The sequence below is a fragment of the Catharus ustulatus genome, chromosome 5 (genome assembly GCF_009819885.2).
Source record: "Catharus ustulatus isolate bCatUst1 chromosome 5, bCatUst1.pri.v2, whole genome shotgun sequence".
Lineage (NCBI taxonomy): Eukaryota > Metazoa > Chordata > Aves > Passeriformes > Turdidae > Catharus > Catharus ustulatus.
In genome coordinates, this window is record NC_046225.1 from 70,201,897 (window position 1) to 70,226,287 (window position 24,391).

General features: G+C 37.2%; 1 protein-coding gene across 3 annotated transcripts in view; it reads left to right on the plus strand.

Moving 5' to 3' along the window:
• CTBP1 (C-terminal binding protein 1) overlaps positions 1-24,391 on the plus strand; it is a 233,319-nt gene that overhangs the window by 33,787 nt on the left and 175,141 nt on the right. For all 3 annotated transcript variants that reach the window (XM_033059940.1, XM_033059941.2, XM_033059939.2), the window contains exon 2: positions 19,238-19,396. In XM_033059940.1, coding sequence (XP_032915831.1) covers positions 19,339-19,396 — 58 coding nt within the window. In that variant the 5' untranslated portion in view covers positions 19,238-19,338. The remainder of the gene's footprint in view (positions 1-19,237; positions 19,397-24,391) is intronic.

A 24,391-nucleotide genomic window follows, 5' to 3' on the forward strand; every position in this document is an offset into this window, starting at 1 on the left:
AATATTCACTAATACCCAGTATATAATCTTTAAATAATTTTTCCATATTTCATAGTTTCTTCCTGAAGTTTTCTTAAGCTAGTTGTGTTTATCCTGATTATTTGTTCTTGATATTTTCATCTTCAGAATGTTGAATGTTTACTTTAGTTGTAAGCTCTTTTTGGTAAATATCAGTTTTGCTGAGTCTTTTTAGATATGTTCAGTTTTAAAGGTTTTGAGCAGTGATTTCCAAAACCAGTAATAAGAACAGCTGTGGTTTTTAAAACTTTAAACAAAAAGGATGTTTATAAGGGTCAGAGTTTGATGAAAAGCCAAGAATAATGCATAAAGTAATACTCGATGTAATACAGATGGTCTAAATTTCTCATCCTTGTAGGGTCTGGATTTCTTGTCTTTGTAGTTAATCTTTAGTGTCCACTTTCAGCTGTAAAAACTTCTGAGAAATTAATCTTCTTTATTTCATGATCCCATTTTTTAACCTCAGTAATCATAAAGTGGCATTAGAGTGAGAACTGTCTGGATGAATTACTGCACATTTCTTTTGATAACATAGAATTTTTACAGCTATACTTTATATGGAAGCTTTATTCTTTTGTCCATTTAAAAAATTTGAAAGCAATTAATGATCTTGCTGTAGAAGGGTCTTTTTCCAAAATTCATTATACGTTTGCCTTTGGTTTAAATTTCAATTTTGCAATGAGACTGGAGAACTTTCCCATTAGTTCTGTATTCATTATTTACATCTTTCTATTAAGGGATGTACTACCTTAAATGCTCACTTATTTCCATAATGATTGACTAGCATATTTTCAGGTTAATGTCTAGTTTATAAGTACACTTTCCAGTACTAGAGAGATTAATAGTTGTTCCTCAAATAATTTCTGTAAGCTATATTTCTCTTTCTGAAAACAAACTTGGTTAAAAAATTAAGCTTTTAAGGGAATTGCTCTCTGAAGGAAAACAATAATGTAAGTAGTACAAATTGAATATGGACTTGAAAAGTAGGTATTTGTGATTTGCTTTTGGTTTTATTTTTTTTTCTGTCCTGTCTCTCTTGAGTAGCAGGTATAACTGTAGAAACATGAATGTTTGAATGAATGTATGAATCAACAGCTCTAACATCAAAATTAGAATGACTCTGGATCTAAATAGCCAGCAAGTTTTTTTTAAAGTGACTATTGCATTAGCACATTAGGTAGTTTTTTATGAAGGTGTTTGAAGATTTAGACTGTTATGTACACACATATATAAAATAAATATAAAACTAGGTTATTTTAGACTAACACAATAACAGTCTGCTTTTAGACCATGACAAACATAAGGAAAGTCAAGTTAGTCAAGAATGTTATTTCCATTAGTTCTTGATTTTTAATTGAGTATTTCATCATTCAGGTCCTGCTTTGTCAGCTTAGCTGCCTTTTTGTGTGATGTTTGATTGATATGTGACAATTATCCTTGTTGCTGCCTGCAATCATCCACAAGCAGAATTTGTGCACAAGCAAGATGTGATCTGAGCAAAGACAGTGTGCAAAATTGCAATACAGATGTTTTATTGCCAAATAGGATTTATAGAGGATTTATAGACTTTATATGTACAAAAAGTATTACCTCTAAAAATCATAGAATCATTAAGGTTGTAAAAGACCTCTAAGATCATTGAGTCCAACCATTAACCCAGCACAGCTGTGTTCACCATTAATGTCCCCAGGTGCCACAACCACATGTCTTTTGAATACTTCCATGGATGGTGATCCTATCTCTTCCCTGGACAGCCTGTCCAGCACTTGAACACCCTTTAAATGAAGAAATTTTTCCTTTGTTTCATAATGGTAGAGAGTCAATATATGCCTTCAATTAAAAAAGGTTCACTTCATCAGAAAGCCTTTTTTTTTGCATGGTGTACTAGTTGCATTTGATAGAAGTCAAGTTTGAAAGGGTTTATCTTTGATTTTACATTGTTTAAAGTATATTTAAAAAAATTTTTTAAAATAGTTTTCCTGTGCAGTCTTGCTGCTGATGTTCATTGGTCAGGAGCTGTAGTGATAGAATAAGGAGTAAGGGTTCAAACTGAAAGCAGGGAAATTTAGGTTAGATATTTGGAAAAAATTCTGTACTGGGAGGGTGGTGAGGCACTGGCACAGTTGCCCAGAGAAGCTGTGGATGCCCCATACCTGGAAATGTTCAAGGCCAGCTTGGACAGGGTCCTGAGCAACCTGGTCTGGTGGAATGTCTCCTTGCCTATGGTAGAGGGTTGGAATGAGATGATCTTCCTTTTTAACCACATTCCACAATTCAATTAGAAATTATAACAAAATATTGTTTTTAGAAATGTATATTGGTGCAAAATGCTTCATTTTTTTATAATCCAGGAAGCTGAGTACTGAAGATTTGCAGGGTTTTTTAAAATAAAATGTTTAAATAGCAATAGCTCCTATTGCTCTTGAGATGCCAGAAAGATGCATTGAGTTCCATATGATGTATTTAATTTTGATGGAATGACAATTGAGAGGGAAATTTCTTTGTAACTGAGAGTACCAACAATAGTTCTTATAATTGGTTTTAGGCATGGCTTTTAGTGTATAATAGGGGTCAGATATTGATCTCAGTAAAATAAAACTTTCTATGGGGATCATTAAATCATTTATTCTGTGCTGGCATTGGCCTAAGTTACTACTTAACTTGTCATTGTTATAGCCAAAATTTCCTTTGAAATCATTTACTGCTCGATGGGATTTTTAGCTGTGCTAATTAATATGATTATTGGTTACTTCGTAGTAATTAAATATCTAGGATGACTTTGGGGATCTCGTGCCTTTGTCCATTAATCTGTCATTTACTGTAATAATATCCAAGATGTCAGTATCAATTCAACCTTTATAGACTCACTATTATTAATTTATGGCATTGTTCTTTCAGTCCTTGGGATCTGCAGGAAAAAGTATCCCAGCTCCTGTGATCAAAATCTGCCCACTTGATCCATAGGCAGCCATTTGTCCTCAGGATTATAGGATGTTTTAATGATTCTCAATTTTCTGTTGGGTTTTTTTTTTCAGTGTTGTCACATTTGCTACTTTTAATAAGCAATAGAGAATTAAGAATTAGAATGGGTCAAATGATTCACTTTGGGAGCAGTGGCAGATGCCTTGGTGCTTTCTGAGCTCGGTGTGTTTGTGCTGTGCACTTCTCCAGCTGTGCCCTCTGGGGCAAGCAGAGCCAGTTAGAAATGGCCATCTAACATCAAACAAAAAGCAAAGAAACAGAATTTTATCCACTGCCAAGTCTGACCAATGTAACTTCCAGAATTGCATCTGTAGCTTATGTTAAACGTTAGATAACTGCTTCTACATGGATGGAAACCAAAATGAAATGTGTCAAGAAAGATTTCTTTCAAAAGGGTGCATTCTTAAAAGGTGATTGTTGTACTTTCTGGCCATTTAAATAAAACATTTTTGTAAGTGTAACTTATAAATGAAGTGAAATACCTGTCAAGGCTTAGTTTGAAAGGTCTGAAGTTGCTAGGTTTGCCTTATACAGAAGTCAAAGATACCACTGCTATTTAAAAATCAAATGTTCCACGGTATTTCAGAGCAGTGTTTGGGTAGTTGTAAAGAAATTTAAAAAGTTAGATTTCTAAGCTTAATATTTCCATTTCCTTCAATGCATCTTCTGTCTACTGTTAAACCTGTCATTGCATAGAAATGCTTGAAAATTGCATACCCGTGCAAAATTTCATTTCTTTTTATTGAAAAAAAGTAATTTTATCTTACATTTAAATATGTATTGTCAAGGCTGATTACTGCCTAATTGTATTTTTTTCAGGGACTGTGCATCTAATGGAAAGGGAAAGTTTATTTAGTGGTATATCGTTTTTGCTTTCTAACATATGGTAATATTTTCAGAGTTTATAAATACCCAACTGTATAATTGCCAACCCTTATGTGCTCTTGCATATAGATTCCAGAGCAGCAGATAACAAACCCGTGCTTCAGGAGGGAAGAAGCTTTAGTTTCAAGTTCTTTGGGGAATTGCTCCTGGTGGTAACTGCTGGCCAGGGTCTCATCATCAATGTCAATGTAGACTGGCTTAGAGGAAGTGATTTGGGGAGAGATTTCTACACAGAGGAAAGAAATGGAAATGCCAATGGAAAGAAAATACCTAGGAGAGAGGTTGTTGTCATTGTTGTGTGGCTATTTCTTGCTGTTTGGTTTTCCTCAGTTATAGGATAATTTAGATATAATTTAGGATGATCTTGAATTTAATGAGCACTATTGAATTTCATCTCTTTCAAGCATTTCACTGTTCTTCAGTTGATTCCAGTTCAAGACCCTGTTTGTGTGTGGCCCTTTTAAGAAGTGCCATGGCACTCCTTCACCTCCCTGCTGGCACCACTCCCAGGGATGTGGGCAAGTGTGGCAGGGACATTTCTCTGGGTACTAAAGCTGCCCTGAGCATCTTGGGGCAATTTGTGGTAAACTTGAAAGCAAGACAAGATGAAATGCTCTGTTTTCAGCTGCAAGAGGGAAGAGGAGGTGGGGACATTCAACAGGGACACCCAGGCAGAGTAAGGTCCTGTCTGAAGGAGAAAAACAAACTCAGCTTTGTGGTACAAATGATGAGTGAACTCCTGGCAAGCTCCAGTTTGTGGTGGAGGAGGAGTGACTCTGGATATTCCTTTGCACAGCACAAGAGCCTCCTGCCACCCCTCCTGTGACTTGCTTTCCAAAGCCCTCTGTGGCCTCTGGAAGAAGAAGCTGAACATTTGCTATCTGAGCATCTTAAACTATTAAAAACATCCTGACATGAGGTGAAATGGGTGGGGTCGAGCATTTCTGCACCTGAATATTGCCAGTGTTTACTAAAAGCAAGATCTGGGTCTTATTAAAACAACTGGGAGAGGAGGTTTTTTCCCAACCTGGAATTTTATTAATCAGCCAGAATGGAAATTCTTGCACAAACAGAGAGCAAACTTTCTAAAATCTTTAGTCATGCATTTTCTAATTTTTTTTTTTTCCTGATGGGCATTTTATAGCAAAATAATAGTTCAAAATTCAGGTCCTTAATTAACAAGTAAAGAACTGACCCAATGCCAGCAGTAACTGAATCACTAATATTTAAGGCCATCTGTTGTAGAATTGTCAGATATTCAGAATCTGACATTTTACTCCCTTTATGCAGATAATTTTCATCTAGATCTTGACACAGAGAAGCTAACAATCTCAGTCCAGATATGCAACACTCAGATAAAACAGAGGCACATGTTGTACTTTGGTCTATTTTAAGACTTGATTTTTCAGGGAACAATTTTTTTATTTGCTTTTGATATAATTGCAAATATACTCATCTTGGAGTCTTGCACTTCTGATGATATTTATTCAAACAAAATACTTTTATGTTTTCAAATGTAATTATGTGTAGGGAGAGCTGTTATTCAAACATTCAAGAAAAGGTTGCTGGGTCTTTATATTCTGGATGCAGTCTTTGAACTACTTCTGAAGAAATAATACCAGCAACCAAAGCAAGATGGGTATTATTTGGGCCCTGGTTCTCATGTTTTTTCCCTCATATGCAGATTATATTTTACCTACTTTAAAATTAATTTTATGTTTCAATGTATTGTACATAAAATTATGGTGTTTATAATGAGAAGACTTCAGTTGTAGTTTGCATTCTTGGTTCTCTGTATGAAAATACTACATGTTGTAGACCCCTGTTTGCTTTTTCTTTAAGTCTACTTGTTTTAAGAATTTTTTTTGAAAACAAAGGCTTTTTTTGTTGCCTACTTGCTTACTTTTAGAGTCAGAGCATCTCTAACTGGAATTTTTTGACAGTGCTGCAGTTCTTACCATACTCTAGATATGGTTTAGAAAAGCTGCTGCAATCTCTCTTCAGACCATGGAGGAAAAGATTTTGTTTCTTAGTAAAACAAGCATCTCTTAGTGTTTGCTTTATAAAGAACACCATGATTGTCCCTTCTGAACTTTATTTTGAATTTGCTGTTTTGAAAAGGGGATTTTTTGGTTTTGACTCCTTTGTTTTCTGGAGACAGGACAATATCTGCTGGCTATTCAGGGTTTAGCATTAAGCTGTGAAACAGTTCCAAGTATTTTGGTGGAGATACTAATGCTGTGCAAGAAGAGGGTAAGAGGCAATTGGCCCTGAGTCCCTTCCATACAGGCTCCCATGTTCCAAAGGAGAGCCCAAGTTTCACTCAGATGTTGTGTAACTGAGGGGATAATCCTGTCTGCTGGAAAGGAAAGGAGCTTTTCTTTTTTCACAGTGTAGCTAACACCTATGAAGGATCAAGGGGGAATAAGCAATGCCATGCAGAGCTCAGGAGTCATCTTGAGGAGGAGGTGAGAAGCTGCAGTGCAAAGAAGACGGGACAGCAGGCATTGTGGTGCTCCAAAAGTAAGGAAAACATGAAATACTGAGGTTTCCCAGCTATGAAAGGAGATTCCAAGAGCAGCAATTTCCTAACAGTGATTCCTGCAGATCTGGTGAGCAGCCTTTGAGTGGTACTTCTGAAATAGTGGAAGAGTTATGAACAACTTGGATAATTAAACTACTGCTAATTAAAAGTAGCACAGTGAAGTTTGCCTGGAAGACTTTTTTTTTCCTCCTGGGTGCAAGACTGCAAAACTCTGTTTTTCTCCAGGTACACTGATTCTAGCCAAATATAATTAATTTGACATTACTGGAAGAGCTCATAGTATACCAGAAATCAATGGGAAGTTGATTTATGTAAATTTTTATCTAGACCTTTTAAAAATCAACACTGTGGCAGAGTGTGCCTTGGAGAGCAGCACGGGCCACTGCTGAGGGACTCACTGATGGGTGGTGAGTGGATGTCTCTTCTTCTTGGTGACAGTGTGACATTCTCATAGGCAAGAAATGTCATTCTTCTCTCTGACAGGAGATCAATACAGTCAAATGGTTCAAGGGTTTTTTAAAGAAGCGTATTCAGAACATACTGGCACAGTCTGACACCACCACATCTCCTCTAGGAACAGTCCCACAAGGAACAATTCTTCATTTACAGTCATCTGCCTGATAAGGGGTTAAGAGGTTTGAGGATGTGAATTGGTGGCTTAGGTGCCACTCATAATGTGCAAGGCTACTTCTCTTGTCTCACACCTCCAACTTTCTTCCAAAATTAAGGAAGACAGTTCTTGAGGCATGCAAACTATTTTGACCATGTCTAACTTCCAGTCTTTTAACAAATTTTTTGAAGTCTCTGCTCAGATCTCGAAGGAATATTATATTCATAGCTTTGGCCTTATTTTCAAGATGTTATGAACTTAAAACAGTTTAAAACTTCATGATTAAAACTCTTCAGTAACAAGCATTCTAAATAATCAAGAAGAACTAACCTTCAAGTTAATATGGGTTGGAAATTTTATTTCTTAGTGTAATATAGGACTGAAATTAATTTCCATTAAAGACTATTATGGTCTTATCACTTTCCAGACCAGCTGCCAAGTGCATTTGCTTGATCCTTCTTCTGTTACAGATACAAACCAGCATATATGTTCAAATAAGGAAACTAAAAATATCTAGCTGCACAGAGAGTTCTCTTTCCAGACATGAGAGAGAGTAGAAGCCGTGGTAATTTTTAGTTACATCAGTTGCATCTCACAAAGATATTGCGATGCTGTGATGAATGTAGTTGCACTAAAACCCTCTGGAATAAAACAAAAGTTTCATGCATTTGAACTGACTTACACTGCCAGGTTATTGGTGTATGTTGTAGGGATCTTGCATTCTGACATCAACATGGAGACACTTCCCAGAATTTCTCACACCTGCCTGATGATTTCAGTGCCTGTTGGTCCCACTCTGCAAACTTAGAATTGCTTCACCAGAAAACCAAGTAGTATTGCATTGAAGTGGGTCTCAAAAACTGAGCTGCTCTGTGTTTGAGAGCTCTTAAAGATAACTTTTGAATGCAGAAATGAAGAAAACAGGTCCCAGATTTTTGAGATCCTTTCTCTAGAGAGAAACATCTCAGCACTATTTGAACAGAAGAGAGGAAAATCTAGTTCAAAAACTGTCTATCTGAAAGGAAATTTTGCAGACCTTCAGCTAAGCAGCCTGTAGGGATTTTAATTCTCTCCTCTGCCTTCCAACTGAATAAAAGAATGAGTGGATGAGCTTAAATGATGAATATAGACAAAACGAAATCAGTTTGGAAAATGAGTACCGTTGGTTACAATATATTTTATCATAGCAAACACAGTTGTCAGCCAGTTTCAGATGTGTGAGACTATCTAATTGTACTTTTAATTCTTTGTTTCCCCACATTCAATTGTGTTAAAGGATTCAATATCCCAGCCACTAACATTAATCTTCTACATAAGCAATCCCTGTAATTGCAACGAAGATTGTGTATAGAATTTAGCAAGGTGTAAAAGTGCATTGCATTACTGTGACTGAGATGGGAGTGTAGTTGGCTGGAAATTTCTTAATGAAATGTCATGTCAGGAGATGGAGATTGACACTAAAGTGTGGGGGAAAGAATTGCTAATTAAACAATTTCTCAAGTCGAGTATGAAAGTTGATTGTGGGAAGATGGTCAGTGATGCCTTCGAGGCTGGATAGCTCTTTCCAGGAGTCCAAGGGTGAGAGAGCCACACTGGGAAATAAACTGGAAATTAAACTTGTAGGGACTTTTGTAGAATTCAGTAGTATCTTCTACTTTGACAAACAGGTATTCTCATAGTTTAGGTTTTTATAGCAACAATTTATAGCATTTGCAAGCTGTTTTGGCTCTATAAAATGCAGCATTTTGATGTGGTTGTGCATCCAGGGATGCTCCATCACTGGAAGTGACCCTGTGTAGTCCAAGGTGTCCCTGACCATCCTGGAAGGGCAGGGGGTTGGACTAAATGGTCCTTAAAGGTCCCCTCCAAACCAAACTATTCTGTGGCTGATGGGACAGTGGGTAAAGGTGCAAAGCTTGACAAAAATGGCTTCAATTAAAACATACAGGGTGTAAATGGAACTTGTCGCTTGTTTGCTCTCTTGTCTTATATTGCCTTTTTTGCTTAGCAAGGGGGGAAGACATTTTTTCAATATCTAGTGGTACACTGGAAAAAATCCTTTAAAATGTAGTTATACCTGCTCATACAGAAACTTAGATCTTTTGACTCCACAAACTTCCAGAGGATTTATGTACTGGATATCAGTAGAATTACATTTCAGAAATGTCAAATAAATGTAGAAATGTTATTGCTAAATGTTATCAATGATCAGGTATAAATTGCATAATTTATAATATTTTAAATATTGATTTATGGAAAATGCAGGGTAAATCCACTTCAACTCTACTATTTTGGTGTGCTTAGGTGATAGACATTGTCTTCTCATTGAACTAGGAGAAAGAAATGGTCCAGCATTTGTAATGTATTAAAAAAGAAACCAACAAAACAAACCCAAACACGTGTAATTTATATATAGCAATGTACAATTTTTTTAAAAATAACATTTTTAATTCAGGTACTACTAAAAAAATTAGTTTTAGCCAGACACCTGAGCAATAGATAAATAACCAGACCAGGTATATTTTATTCTGACTGGAATGAATTGCTATAGTCTGAAGAGTAGGAGCTATGTAGCAAAGCTTTATCCTTGGTATATTTTTTTTTTCAACCAGAACATAACTGGAAACAGCCTCTGGAAGTCTAATCATGCAAAGTGATTAGTTTCTTCGTTCTTGTTTTTTTTCTTTCTTCTTCTAGTAACTGAGCAAAAATTATATATGTAGCAGTTAATGAATAAAACAGTTAAACTTCCTTTCTTAAAATCTTTAATGAATATTCTAATTAACACAAAACATTACAAAATTAATTTATAGCTACTTGGCTTAGAGATGCCTTAAGAGAAGGATTTTAGGTGTATCCAATCTAGTGCTGCAGCACTGTACATCTTGACATCATGAAAAGATGTGATGTTAGCTTTCCATAGCAAAAAAAAATTTCTATTCTAAGGTTTGTGGTGTTGTGATACTGATCTGCTGTGGTGGTGTGTTGCTGCCACAGGGCAGTAATATGGGCAAACAAAAAATGTGACCAAGAATCATATTTGCCTTATCTGTAGAAAGTTATTTCACTAAAATATTTTCTAGGTATAAAAGTAATATTGAAGAAATAATGCACAATCATAACATTTAAATATTACACAGTTTACTTTTCAAGGGGAAAGTATTCAATCTCAAAAATGTTATCCTACTTGACATTCTTTTTTACAGCAGCAAGGATGCTGCTGTATATCTGATATCCATAGAATCATAAAATGCCTTGAGTTAGGATGGGCCTTAAAAATTACCCAGGGACATCTTCCATATCCCAGGTTGCTCCAAGCCCTCTCCATCCTGGCCTTGAACACTCAGGGCAACTTATTCCAATGTTCACCACCCTGACATTAAAGAATTTCTCCCTTATATCCAGTCTAACCCTGCCCTTTGCCATTTTGAAGCCATTCTTCCTTGTCCTGTAACTCCATGCCTTTGTCCAAAGTCCCCCTCCAGCTCTCCTGGAGCCCCTTTAGTCCCTGCAAGGTGCTCCAAGGTCCCCCTGGAACCTCCTCCTCTCCAGGCAGGACACCCCCAGCTCTCCCAGCCTGTCCCCACAGCAGAGGGGCTCCAAGCCTCTCACAGCTTAGAGACTTCCTTTGGACCTGTAGTGTCCAACATCAGGATTTTGGTGTAAAGAAAAAAACCACACCAACCCCACAGTTCTTTGTCTAAACTTAACTAGCTGTAACTAAATCTCTAACCTAAATGTCTTTAGATGTGATTTCTTATTTACTTTCAGAATAGAGATTTCTATTTTCCCCACTCTTTCTTTTCCACTGCACAAGCATATTTTTAACCAGAAATTTTAAGCTGTAAAGCATGGGTTTCTGGATGTCCATGGGTTACTTTTAATAGTAGATCTGTGACAGGTTCACATGTGGAGTAGGCACACAGTCCATGTGCCTGGCATTTTGATGTGGGTTTGTGTCTTTCTTGGAGACAAAAAAAAAAAGGATCAATAAATCAATAAAAGATTAAAAGTAATCTTTTCTCCTCGGTGGTTTGAATCCTTTCTAGCAACAAAGATTCATGAAATGCACCAGTAATTGTTTCCTTTCTTAGAGAATTCATTAACCAAGGCATTAACTTTTTTATTGTCATGAGTGCTGACTAATACTTTGCATCCTGTTATGCTTTCTCAGGTGCATGAGAATATTAAATACATATTATTCATTTGAGTTTCTGATTCAAATAATGATAATCTTCTGTTTTGAATTATAGGCAGTTCAGTTTCACTGCTGTTGTCTCTCAAAGTCCCTGGGATTGTGTTTCATTCATTTGAACAGTTGCTTTCTCTTCTATCTAAATCTCCAAAAAGGAGGAAAGCTTCCAGCTTTTCTGCCTGTTCAGAAAAAAAAAAAAAACCTGAATGGAGATTGATCTTCTTTCAGTGTAATTTTCTTTCTTTTCAGACTTTGAAAAATGTGGAAGTGATTAACGCAGATCTAACAAATGACATATTTGACATTTCTGGATGGTTTTTATTTGGAAGTTCCAAAGTACTTTGTAAAGCAGTGGTTGTGACTGGGCACTGGGCTGTGGGTCTGTGTTGCTTTACAAACCAAAGCAGCTGTGGGTGAAGTGAAGGATGCTCCCCTCAGGTTCAGTTCCTCAGGAGAGTAAGAGACAAACCCAGGAATTCCACATGTGAGTGAATCAGGTTCATGATGTCAGACCACACCAGTTTCTTCATTTTCTTTCCCTTAAATCTGCTCATGACTAAGACTGAGGATTGTTACAATGCTGGTCCTGCTGGAGAAGCTTATGCTGAACACATGAAAGTTTTTAGAGATATTGTTTGATGAGAATCATAGCTGCAATATTGCTCAATGAATGTTTTCTGACACTAAAGAAATCAGTTCAATTTTACTTAAAAATGTTTGTGTCTTAAGTCCCTAGCCTTTAATAATTTTCTAATAGCTTGAGTTCTTCAATGGAGATCTATTCATGACCTAGAAATCTGAGATAGCAGAGATGCTTCCCATCTGTCTGCAGTCATACACATCTGCAGTAATTCATTTTCAGCAGTAAGTAATTTTTGGCTTGTGGACAGATGTATAATTGAGAGAGAATGCTGCTAAGGGGCAAAAAAAAAAAAAAAAGCTCTGGGAAAACAACCCTTATGGTGAAGACAAATACCTCATAAAAAGCTTGTAATGACAGAATTACTACCACAACCTCTTCTCCTGTTTTCACCATATTCCCTGTCAAAAAGGCCATTTTAGAGTCCTGTGCCATAAAAATAAGGACTTATGATTATCAAATTATTACATTAAATTATGGAAGGCATTTTATTTGGTTCTAAAGTAATTAAAAAGAAAGAATAGTCCAGAAGAGAATTTACAGTATCAAAAAAATAGTGGACAATATGTCAAAAGCACATAAGCATTGGTTTTAGTGGTGTGTTGACAAAGAGTGTTCTTGGCCTTATTTTGGACATTTTTATCAACAGGAAAGAAACCTTTCACTCCTAAATACAGGAAAAAAATGCTGATGATACTGAAGTTCTTTTCCAACCTGGATGATTCTGTGATTCTGTGAAATTGTATTCAAATGTTGGGTCATAAATACAGAAGTGGAGACTGCTGGCTGTGTTCCTGGGGCAGAGAACCCCATCCTAGAAAGAACTGGCTTTGCACTGGTGATGAAAAACCTGCTGAAGTGAGTGCAAAGTCTTTTAATCTCAGATGTGGGCCCTGAATGTGTTCAAGGACTGTGAAAGAGAGTGGTACAAGTTCTTCTGGTTTGGATATTGATGTAACTGCTCCTGCAGTTACGAGGCTTTGTCTTGTTCTAGCACTCACTAACCAGTATTTTAGTGACTTGCTCTTGAATTTAAGGATGCATGGGTTTGACACAATCTAGGATCAGAAATATGAGTTCCTAGGAGAGTATCCAGGAGTTTGGTCTCTTCTGCAAGTAGACCAAGGGATGGCTTGGTGATACCCAAGAGGTACCTGTGCAAAGAACATGAGGGAGTTCTGTCTGGCAGGCAAAGCTCAAGAAAAATCTAATCCCCGGAAGTTTAAGCCAAACAGACAAAAAAAACCAGCCAGTAATAAAGGACACTTACTGCTGGAAGAGCTTTCCATGTGCTAGGGTGGAGTCTATGTCATTGGCAGTTTTTTAATTATGATGATTTTCTAGATGTCTCTGAGGCTTTACATAGGAGAGATGGTCAGTTTGATTATTCCAGCAGTACCTTTTGAGTCTGTGTTAGTACTAACTTGTAAGTAATACTAGTAAGGGATGACTTCAGTTTTATTTTGCACTTAGGATGTTTTTTGTGCATCCCTGTGAGCTGTGAATCTCACCTTCTGCATGGCTGGATCAGTCCATTCTATCATTTATCTCTGCATTTCCTAAGAATGTAAAGGGTGCCCATGTGTCAGAGGGGGCTGCAGCTCCATCTCTCCCATGTTCTGCCTCCAGAAGGGACCACTGGTTTGTGCTTGAAAGAAGTGTCCTGTTTGTTCTGCTCTTGCTCTTTTAATGCAGCACCTCATTTCTTGGCAAATGCTGGCTTCTGAACTAAACAGACATTTGGTCAGTGGAACACAGTGCAGTCATTGCTGACTGTGAGAACAAAGCATGTGCTGACATTTTCCCTGCCTTTGGCATTTACCAGCTCTGGATTTCTGACCTGGGTGGTGTTGTGGCTGTTATTATCAGTGACCACTGATGTGTTTTCCATAAACTTGTCTTTTCCCTTTTAAGAACCACTTAAGGTTTTGGCATCCACAATACCTGTGACACCAGATGTTACAATTTAATTACATACTCCATGACAAAGCTCCCTGTTGTTTTTAATATTCTGGCTTGCTATTTCACTGTGTGCTCCCCAGACATTGAGGTGAGACATGGAGTGTATTTTATATGCCTTTGTTGGACTCTACTCAGTCATACTGTCTTCAGGCTGGGGGAGTTTTTCAGCAAGCTATTGCATGCTTTGAACCATGCTTACTGCCTGTTTTTCTAGTCCTCCATCTTTTTGGGACAGATTCACCTTAGTTTTAGGTAATGTCATTAGAATGTTTGGGATTTTAGTCTTTTTCTGAGTAGCTGACGTGTTTTGGTGTCTAATTTGGTAATGGCTTCATTTTTGTGATTAATTTATTGATCTTGAAACTCCATGTACAGTTTCTCTTAGACTGTACTGACATCTAATGGTAAGGCAAAGTGGCTTAGCCATACTTAATGGCACGATAAATTGTCTGACAGGAAAATATAATTATATATTTCCTTCTTAATTCAGTATTACATTTCATAAGACAGGATGGAATAACTTCAATTTTTGCACAAAAAGGCTGACATATACTTTTTCTTCTGGCAATTAATCTCTTTTTGTTCTGCTCAATGTGCCATACTTATTTTTAAGTGTAACTTAAATCTTTGCAGGAATATTTTTGAGCACAGTGATAGCAATGTGATGGTCTCATACTGCAGAAGTTTTCAGTGTAAGATCTTCAGGAAAGGATGTAAGAACAGAAGCTGTCCTGCAGAACTTCCAAAGAAAATGTTCCAGTGCTGTTGTAGCAATCCCCTGAAGAAATACCCAAACAAAAATCTTTGTCCTCTTTTACTCATCTTCCTATTTGAGGTTCCTCTATATCTTTAATGGGATATTTTTCAAACACCAATGGATAAGTACTGTTAAATAATACTTTTATAAATTGAATATAGAAAGAAAAAAATGTTCAGATATTTATCTTTGTTATAGTCCATGTTTAGGTGTGTTCCACTTTATAATTTCAAGACCTGTGTATTACCTAACTTCCATTATGAAACACCAGTCCTCTGATCCAAAATTTCTGTTTTATACAGAACTGATACTGCTGCTACTGACATTAGAAAGGTTCAACTACAAATTATAGAGCTTTTTAAAGTAGGATGTTTCTTTCTTACATCATAAACTTTCCTTTTCCTTCTCAGAGTTAGAGCCCATTTCTTGCCATAGTCTCAGAAGGTTGACTGCTTTACTGAGTAAACACATCTTTAAGTTAATGTTCAAATAAAAGAAATTTCACTTGGCATTTTTATGTCATTTTACTTTTGTCTGTTCATCAACACAATTAGATCCTCTCTTTTGTGAAACACAAGATACTTTGTTTTTTACTACAGAAATATTTTGAAATTTAGCTACATTTCCATTTCTTAGTAATAACGTTGAGGTATGGTTGACTTGAATATAAAGATTTTTTTATAGTGAGGGTGATGAGACACTGGAACAATTGCCTAGGGGAGTGTGGGGACTTTATTAGAAGTGTTCAGGACCACATTTGGATGAGGTTTGAGCAACCTGGTCTAGTGGAAATTGTCCCTGCCCATGGCAGGAGGGTAGGACTAAATGATCTGTTTACTAACTGAAACAAACAGTTACTGCAAAAAAAAAAAAGTATAATTATTTAGGAAAATTAATGTATTTCTAACAGGAGGAAGAACACTTTGATTGTATTTACTTATTGCTTCCAGGCCTGTGCAGAATGGCCACTTCAAGGCTTATGAGGTGTGATGGAAAATGGAGATATTATCAGTTTGGATGGGAAGGAAGGACAAGTCAAGTGTTAGTTGGGCTTGTTTTGGAAATTTATCTAATTTTTGATCATCAAAACTGATGGCACTGCAATTTGGAAAGTAAACTTATAGTGTTTCTTGTGGTAGCCTCACATTATGCTTTTTGATAATTGTTAGCAGAAAGAAAAAAAATTTGAATAATTCACTATAGTTTTAGATAAAGAAGTGTAAGTAAGGCTGAGTTAAGGGAAGGTTGAGATTCCCAAGGGTAATGCAGATTTTCATGACCTTATCCTCTAATGAGCTGTCATTCTGTTTTGTGAACTTAATTTCTATTTTGGATTTCTTATGTTTCATCCTGTGATTTGGGGTGACCTACAAATCTCTGAGTGCACCTGGCAGTGGGGCAAAGGTAGAAATCAACCTTCTGTAGCCTGTGAGTGAAAGTGTGTGCTCAGGAGAGTTTGTACTCTGGATCTCTTTGGGAGGGAGGTAACTAATGTGAGGCAATGCATTTTTCCTGTTCAGATCCAGCTGAAACAGTCTGGTCCATGCCAAAGTCCCCCATCAGACTGATTCAACATTGCATGCTGCAACCTTTTGGGTTTGAGGGGAGTCCTTCCCTGATCTTTGTCCCAACCCACACATACACAGGGTGTGTTTAATTAGCTAACTGTTTTGCTCTCTTAAAAAAAACCCAATTTCTTAGCTTGTTTCCTTTTCATCCTCTTACTCTGGAGAAATAATGGTTTTTGAATGGGCCTTCCTTCAAATCTTCTCACTCACAGCTAATGTTTATCCTTTATTCATTATCAGTATTATCTGTTTTGAAAATTGAATTCAAAGTTGGCTTGCTTGTTTATAATTTCTATTTTAGCCTGTAGGATTTGCTCTCTCTGCTGGAAATATGTTGGAGAATCACTTTTCCTTTTATCTTGAAGTCTCAGTGCAAAGTTCTTCCTTTCTTAAGAAAGAGATAACTGCTCCAGCAATACCCAGAGACATGTTCTCTTTAAAAATACACTGGAATCATCTGTTTAACTGAAAGAAAAACTCTAATATTGTTTGCAGCAGTGTATATTTTGATCTAAAATGTGTACTGCTCAAAAGAGTTCTGTGCATTGATAGTATGTAACTTGGCTTTGTAGGTACTACTTGACATATATGGTAAGCACTATATGTTCTGAAATCACTTGGAGTCTCAATCTTAAAATATTGAACTGCAGAAATCTGGTCTTAAAGACAATTTGGTATTTGGTGTTCGGGTTTTTAGATCATCTGGCACTGTGCTTTTTAGTGAATATAGTGTATTCTTAGTGAATTTCTCCAATACAATTATTCATGTTGTGGTTTAGCAATTGCAGTAACTAACACTTCCACAATTTCAAGGCTTTTGTTTTGCTGGGCAGTGCTTCCCATATCATCATCTGCTCTTTCTGTTGGAACATGATGTGTAATAAAACTGTGTGAGGGTTCAACTTACAATAGCGCTAACATGCTAATTTATTTTTTGCTCACTTTTTTTTTAAACTTATGACAACTTGCTATAAAGAAAATAATGTTAAAACAATGCTTGAAAGTAAAAAAAAACCAAAAAACTTGATTTATATGGTACATTTTGAAGCTACTGTAGACAGATAGAAAACATCTGGTGACACTTTCAGTGGTAGGTCAATAGTTACAGATGGTCTGTTCTTCACAGCTGTCATCCAGCTTTGTATGCAGAGTGACTGCAGTGGAAAAATCTTTTGCTGAGTGAATAAACAAAACAGCACAAGGAGGCCAGCAGGCCTGTGTGTTTCTACAAGATGGGAAATTAAATGAGCTGTACACATTTAAACCAAGACTAGTGTTTCAAATGTTCATTTTATTCTGGTTTGGTTTTTATGCTTTAGATCTTTCTATGTGGTAATTGAAGGAAGTAGATTATAAAACAGAAATGATAAGCAAATAAAGACTGGTTAAAGGCTGATCCTGTGCAGAGGTTTGGGGTGTTGGCTTAAGCCAAGGCTGGCAGTTATAGAGTTCTATACTTACATAGTTGGCTTTTAAGATTATAAAATGCATGTTAGATTTGATGTAATGCTTGTGCAGGCTTATAATACAGCCACATTCAATATTGAGGAACATGGTATTTTGGAAGAATACCAATTTGAGAAATGTAAAAGTGAATTTCTAAAATGCCAATAATCTTGGTTTTTTAAAAAGTAAAAAAAAAATAGGATTCTGCATTCCTCATCAAATTTTCTTCTCCCCTTCATGATGGGATATTATATTCAGCTGGAATCAGACACTATGCAGAACAGCAGAAGAATCTTGAATTTGAAGATAAAGAGGTGTGGACAGGAAGAGAAGAGGATGGTGAGGAGAATGAAGAGTTAAAAGCCTGATGAATGTTGCACATTAACTCCATTTTAAATTAAAAAAATGAACAAACACAAAGAAGGAACATTACTAAATAAAGTCCAAATGCACCAAGCAGGGCAGTACTGGTAAAGATACTTAGTTAAAATGCAAATGTGCAGTTCTTGGTACTCAAAATATTTTTCTTTATAATTTCACTTGGAGTTCATGAATCTTGATGATATGTTAATGAAATGTGCCTATGTTTGGTTTTAGTGCAGTTCAACCTCTAGAAAGAAACAAGCAGATTTCTAGGTTCAGTCACTTGTAAGGCCATTAAATCCTATCCACTGATGTTGAAAGCCGCTGGGCAGCAATAAAAAGAGACAGGGAGGTGGATTATTTGGCTCAGTTTAGTGTGCACAGTGCTTGTACCACAGTGTGCTCTGTGTTTGTTTCTCAAAGTCTACTCAGATATTGAAAGGTGAATAGAAGTGTTGCTCTGATTATGCTTTACAGAGCATCTGTATCTATAGTTTTACCACATCCACTTGCTCATTCTATATTCTACTGCTATGATTAGGTCCTCACTGAGGGATTTTTCCTCCTCTCTCCCCATCCCCCTTCCCACCTCTCAGTTTGGTTTAAAATGCAGCCTGCTTGTTGCAATGCCCTTATGCTGCCTTGCCCAGCTCCACGGTATCTGAAAAGTGCCTGGCTGTATCTGCTGCCAAAGAGCTTTGCCTAGTCATGCATAAACCTGCTCCAAATGCCATTTGGTTGATAGAGATGTTGGCATTCTCTGTTGTCACCAGGATGCATTTCCTTGGGTCTGTGCCCCTTGACTTGGTTTCCTTCAACTTCCAAGCTGAAACTCTGGAGTTGTTATCATCAAGTGACTGAAAGCTAAGAGTGAAAGGTTTTCTCTCACTGTGAGCTTTGTGATGCAAAGCTGTGGCCTTCCAATTTCATCTCAGGTGAACATGTTTCTGTCAATTTATAGAATGTGGACCTGTGCCTGCCCAAAGTGCCTGCATTAGTTTGTGGTTTGTTCAGTGGAAGGGCAGAAAAGGCAGAGAACAGCTGTCTTGGAACACTTCTACTAGTTGATCTGAGTAGTGCTGTGTGCTTTGTATCTCTGTGCTTAGAAGACACTTTGCTGTGAAATAAATGCCAATTTACCTAATATGATTTAAGAACTTTGTGAGGATTTAAAAAATTCTTTAGGTTACGTACAGATAATCTCCGGATCATCTGGACAGAGGTGCCAAAAATGATGTGTTTTAAAGTTTGTCTTTCTGTTCCCAGGTGGAAATAAGCTTGTAAAAGAGTGAGCATTTCTGCCTGGAGGCTGGTGTGAGAAGAGCATCACCAAGCTGTGTGGGGACGTTCTTTGAGCTTCCACTCTTATGTCTCTGATGGACAAACACAAAGTGAAGCGGCAACGTCTGGATCGCATATTTGAAGGTTGGACATTTCAATTTCTAATGTTAACTGTATTAGTTTTGTGGAGTACTAATATTTTCTTTTGGTCATTCCGTGTGTTTTTAAATTGAGTTGTAGTTCCTGTTGAGATAATATTGAATATAATATTCTCTCCTGTTGAGAATATTAAAAACAGCACAAATGCTGTTTTTTGCATGGAAAGGGATAAAACAAATAAAAGAAACTAGTCTGTGACCTATTCTACAGCTGTGTTGGCTTTCATCTTAACATTTTACAGCATTCTACCTAAACACTGTAAAAGATTGTGGGTTTATATAAAACAACAATTGCAAAAGGGCAAGATGACCACCTAGTGCTCTCAGGAATCTTTCTCTACAGGCTTGCTTCATGTAGATTGATTTAACAGCTTGTATCTGATCCTTGAAAGGAACTAAAAAGTCAGATGAAAACAAAACAAAATTGCAGGAGACCCCCCAACCCCCCACCCAAATGTTAAATGAGTATTAATAAAAGTAGCATGAATTCTAGTGAAAGGAGTTGTAATCATTTGCGTCTTTCATTTTACCTTAGGTCACAAATGATGAATTGCATATTCCTGCTGTTCTCTCCAAAAGGGCTTTTAGAGCTGGTATGAAAGCAGGTCAAGGGATAAGTTGTACTGGTTTTAAGAATATACATGAATGGTCTGGACTAAATGAATTTTTATATTAGAATCTTAGTTTCTCACTAAAAGACAAGGGAATAGTTAATTTCTTTCTGACCTGATGGGAGGCAGTGTACAGACTGGTGGATGTGTTGTCTCTGCATCATGTCTAATGATGTGAACTGGAGGTGAAACCTTTGCCTCCTCCACATGTTGGTCTTGAGAACCTTTCCCAGCAGCTGTGTTGTGTGAGGAGTCCCTGGCAATGGATTTTTACCCTTTTCTTTGTGTGTGACTCTACCATGAGCTACACTAAAAAGCTGACTCGAACTAAAACCTTTTGTTGGAATATTTCCCATTTAGGTAAATTCCTCAGTCCAGGTCACTGCTCAGCTGACAGAGCAGTTCCATGAGAAGGGGCAGTTGGAAAAGTTTAGTGGGGCTGCAGAGAAAGGGACATTTCTTCCAGGTATCAAAGGGTGCAGCTCCACTTTTGGTTTGGGTGATTGATCTCCTCCTCAGTTTTCTAAAACTGGCCAAACCCACCCATGCTTGCCAGGTCCAGACTGTTACTGTGTCCTGCCTAGACTGCTTGGCCAAGTGGCCAATTGAACCTGCTCACTGGAGACTGATCCCTGCTCAGAGGAATGGGGAACTGACTGCAGAGGTGATGAAATTGGGAAGGCTGTTCCACTGTCTGTCCATCTCTGCAGTTGGATCAACTAGAACTGACCTAGGAGTGTACATGCTCCTCTTCTCTGCTCCCAGTCTCAGTTCCCTATCCTGGAATTTCTGTATCCAACTCTTCAATACAAAATGGACAATATGAACTTTTATATTTGTTTTGGCTGTGTTAGTCAGCTGAATTGGCAAACTGTGAAGAGGAATGACAAACCTGTCCCTTTTGATGGGACAGTCAGAGCAGCTCAGCCCACTCAGTGCAATCTCAACCTCTTAGGGAATTATTATATTGAGCAACAGAACAACATAAGAGGCAAGAAGTCTGTGCTGATGTGGGCAGGAGCATTGTCAGGGACAGAGGTGACAGACCAGCAACCACTGACTGAAATAGCAGTGGCTTTTCCCAGGCTTCCTGCTCACATCCAGTGATGCTGTTTAATCAGTGCCTTTTGTCTGGCTTGTTCTTCCCAGCCCTGCACAATTCACTGCATCCATCCTATGGTAAAATCTGTGTGGCCATGCAATGGAGGGAATTGAGCCTCTTGAAAAGTAATGTAGGAAAAAAAGGGGTTCTGTAGTCACCTCTCTGCTTCCTTAATCCTATTTACCAAATAGTCAGGTTGGGAGAATAGAGTGGGAAGGTCAGGCAGAAGATGATCAGGAGGAGAGGGGGTAAAACAACAAATAGGGACACATGCTGGAAATGTTATAGCTATGGGAATCCAGTTTGGCTTCCAAGTGCTGGAACTCTGTTCTGCTCTTGTGGGTCTATACATTCAAATGTTCTCTGAGACTTGTAAACACATTTCCCTGTCTGATTTCAAATGGTGTTAAAAGGGATAAAAACTAGGAGGGTTACCTTTGTTTTATAATGGCTTTTTTCCTACATATGGTTCTGTTCAGGTTTAAAAATTAGTTATGCAGAATTGTTCTGTGATATATGTGCATTTCATAACACAACCGAAATCTTTTCTATTTTAGAAATATGTGTGATGTTTTACAAAGCTCAGGGTATGTAATGAGCTGTGGAACTATTGAAGGTGGTTTATCTTCTTGGTCAGCTTTTCTGTTCATCACTTTGTGCAATGCTTTCTTCTCTTGAACTTTCCTTTAGAAGAGAATATTTTAAAGATGTACTTTATTTCTATTGCAAGTTCACTTAAAAATAGGCTGCAATAATTTGCTAACTACTACTAACTAGGTATTTTTTCATGAATTCTTGAACATAATGTAGTTTAATGTAGCTAAGTGATTTTGTCTCTGAGGTACCTATGATTCCCTTTGATGATTTCTTAAATATGAAATGGAATATTTACTTTTAATCGCTTTTAAGCTGTTTGCAATTATATTTTTGTGCACATTTCAATGTTCTACTGTTGAAGAAAAAAAACCCAGGTATTAAATTCTGGTTTCTAACTTCCACCAGTTACTCTGAATTATGCTTAGGCATAAGGACATGATTCAAGGCACTCTTAGATGCTAATATTAAACTCACTTCACAATTTGTAAAATAACATTTAGGATTCTTCCCTTGGAGATAAATGGCATCAGGACATGTGAAAGATTAATTAGTTACTGATTATATTGTTCTTTGTCCCCCTCTCCGGTGATGCTGGTGATTGCAAAGCGTAATTATAGCAGTATACATTTGGCAGAACAGTTGGAAGTGTCACAGTGCAGAAATAAAATGTGTTCATTTTGTGGGTAATTTGAAAAATTCAAAATGTTTTTGGCATTTTGAAAAGTTGTTATCTCTAATTAAGGTATTATTGTGCTTTATATTGTAACAAACTGTAAACAATGCTGTTTATTTGCTTATAGTCTAGAAATCTTTAATTAAATGCATGTATGTTTTACTGACCATTGCTTGGCAGTTACCTTGGGATGTCTGACCCCTGCTGCATTTGCTGGGTGCTAATAGATGAAGCAGGAAGGAACAGAAGGTGGCTGTGTGCAGGGGGAATGTCTGAATTGTCTGTGAATGGGCTTGGTGAACACTGTGAATTATTTTTAAATACATTACTACGGCTGCCTGAGTGCTGTATATTTATTATACACTGCTTTTGGTGGGTTTCCAAGCTTTAGGGAACTCTGCTGGAGGAAGCAAGGGGGGTTTCTCTCATTTCTTCTTGCCTGTTTGCACAGGTATTACAGTGAAGTACACAGCACAATGCTGGAAATGGAACTGGAAAATTGAGAGTGACTTTCCCAATTAGGTAATTGCTTGAAACCAGGAATTCCTTCCCAGAGCACCTCATGTGATATTTATACAGCAAAGACTGCAAGGTGTGCCAAGTACAAAGCTGTGAGGACCCTGCCTGTCCCCAGACAGATGTTGTTTGTTTGTTTTTATTCTTCTGTTTTTGATGAAGCAAAAAGCATCTTAGCACTCAGGATGCTCAAAAATCATTTTCTTGCTTTTTTTCCCTTTCTGTGCAGCACTAGTATTAATGTTATTCTTTTTATGCACGTTGATTCATCTGTTTTAAAAGTCCCCAGAAGAAAACTTGGAATGTATTGTAGCTATTTTAACAGTGATGCTTTATTACCTAAGAAATGAAGAGTTGGCCAGGATCATAAATTGGCAAAGAAAGTGCATATTAAAGGGATGAATTTCTGAAATTTCAGATAAAATCTCTCATCTTTGCTTTTATGAAGGGCAGCCTTTCTTTGGGAAGGTTTGACTACTGGCAAATACCCAAGTGTGATGCACTTTGAAGGACAGTAAAAGTACATGATAAGTGAATAGTTTCTTTTCAAGGATAGGATCTGGGCTTTCTTTCCCTATAAGGAAACATCTGTGTTTGTAGAACTTCTTTTTTTCTGCTTGAGATTTAATAAGATGAATCTTTAGTTCATAGTTGACATGGAGTGTGTTGATGGTTCCAGGAGGAATGCAGAGGGGAAAAAAAAACAGATATAAATTGAATTTGGTTGTCTTCTCAAATTGATAGAGAAATCTTGTAATAAAGAGTGACTTAAAAGAAAAATGCATTCACTTTCCTGTTTTCTTGTGCATGTAATAGCTTGGCTTCTTAACAAGTGGGAAGTATGGGATTGACAAATACCAAGTGTTTTTTCATGTCCATTGATGGATCCTCTCTAGTTTGTGTAAACTGTGATTTGACCTTGCAGTTGTGAATCAGGCAGGTAAGTTCATTATTAATTTATATTAATAAGAAGGTGGCCTACTTTGGCAAGGCTGGGCTTTCCCTGAATTTCAAAATGGATTTTTTTACTAAAGTTGGTCTGTACCATGTAAGTTGATCTGTAAATAAGAGGAAGGAGGATTAAATGTTTCCAGGCAGTGAGTGCCCATAGCTCTTTCTTATCTAAGTGGGAATTGCAGATGTCAAATTCTTTGGAGAACAAGAGCTACCAGTTTTCTTAACTGGCATCCAAATTTGAACATGTTCTTCATTGTCTCTCTTGCTACAGATACTGGAGAAAGAACAGAAATAATAAAATGCACAGGCAATGGTAAATCAAGTAGTACTTTAGAGAGTTTCTTCCTATGTACTGATCTTAGTACTGGGCATATTTAATATGCCAAATGTTTCTTAGAAAGGGATTAATGGGCTGCCTTATTGCTTGGTGTCTTTGATAGACTTCAGAAGGTGGCTTAGTGAAGGATTAGGGCAGCAGAGGGAGCTAAAAGATTCCTAATATTTTATCATTTGTTTCCTGAGTCA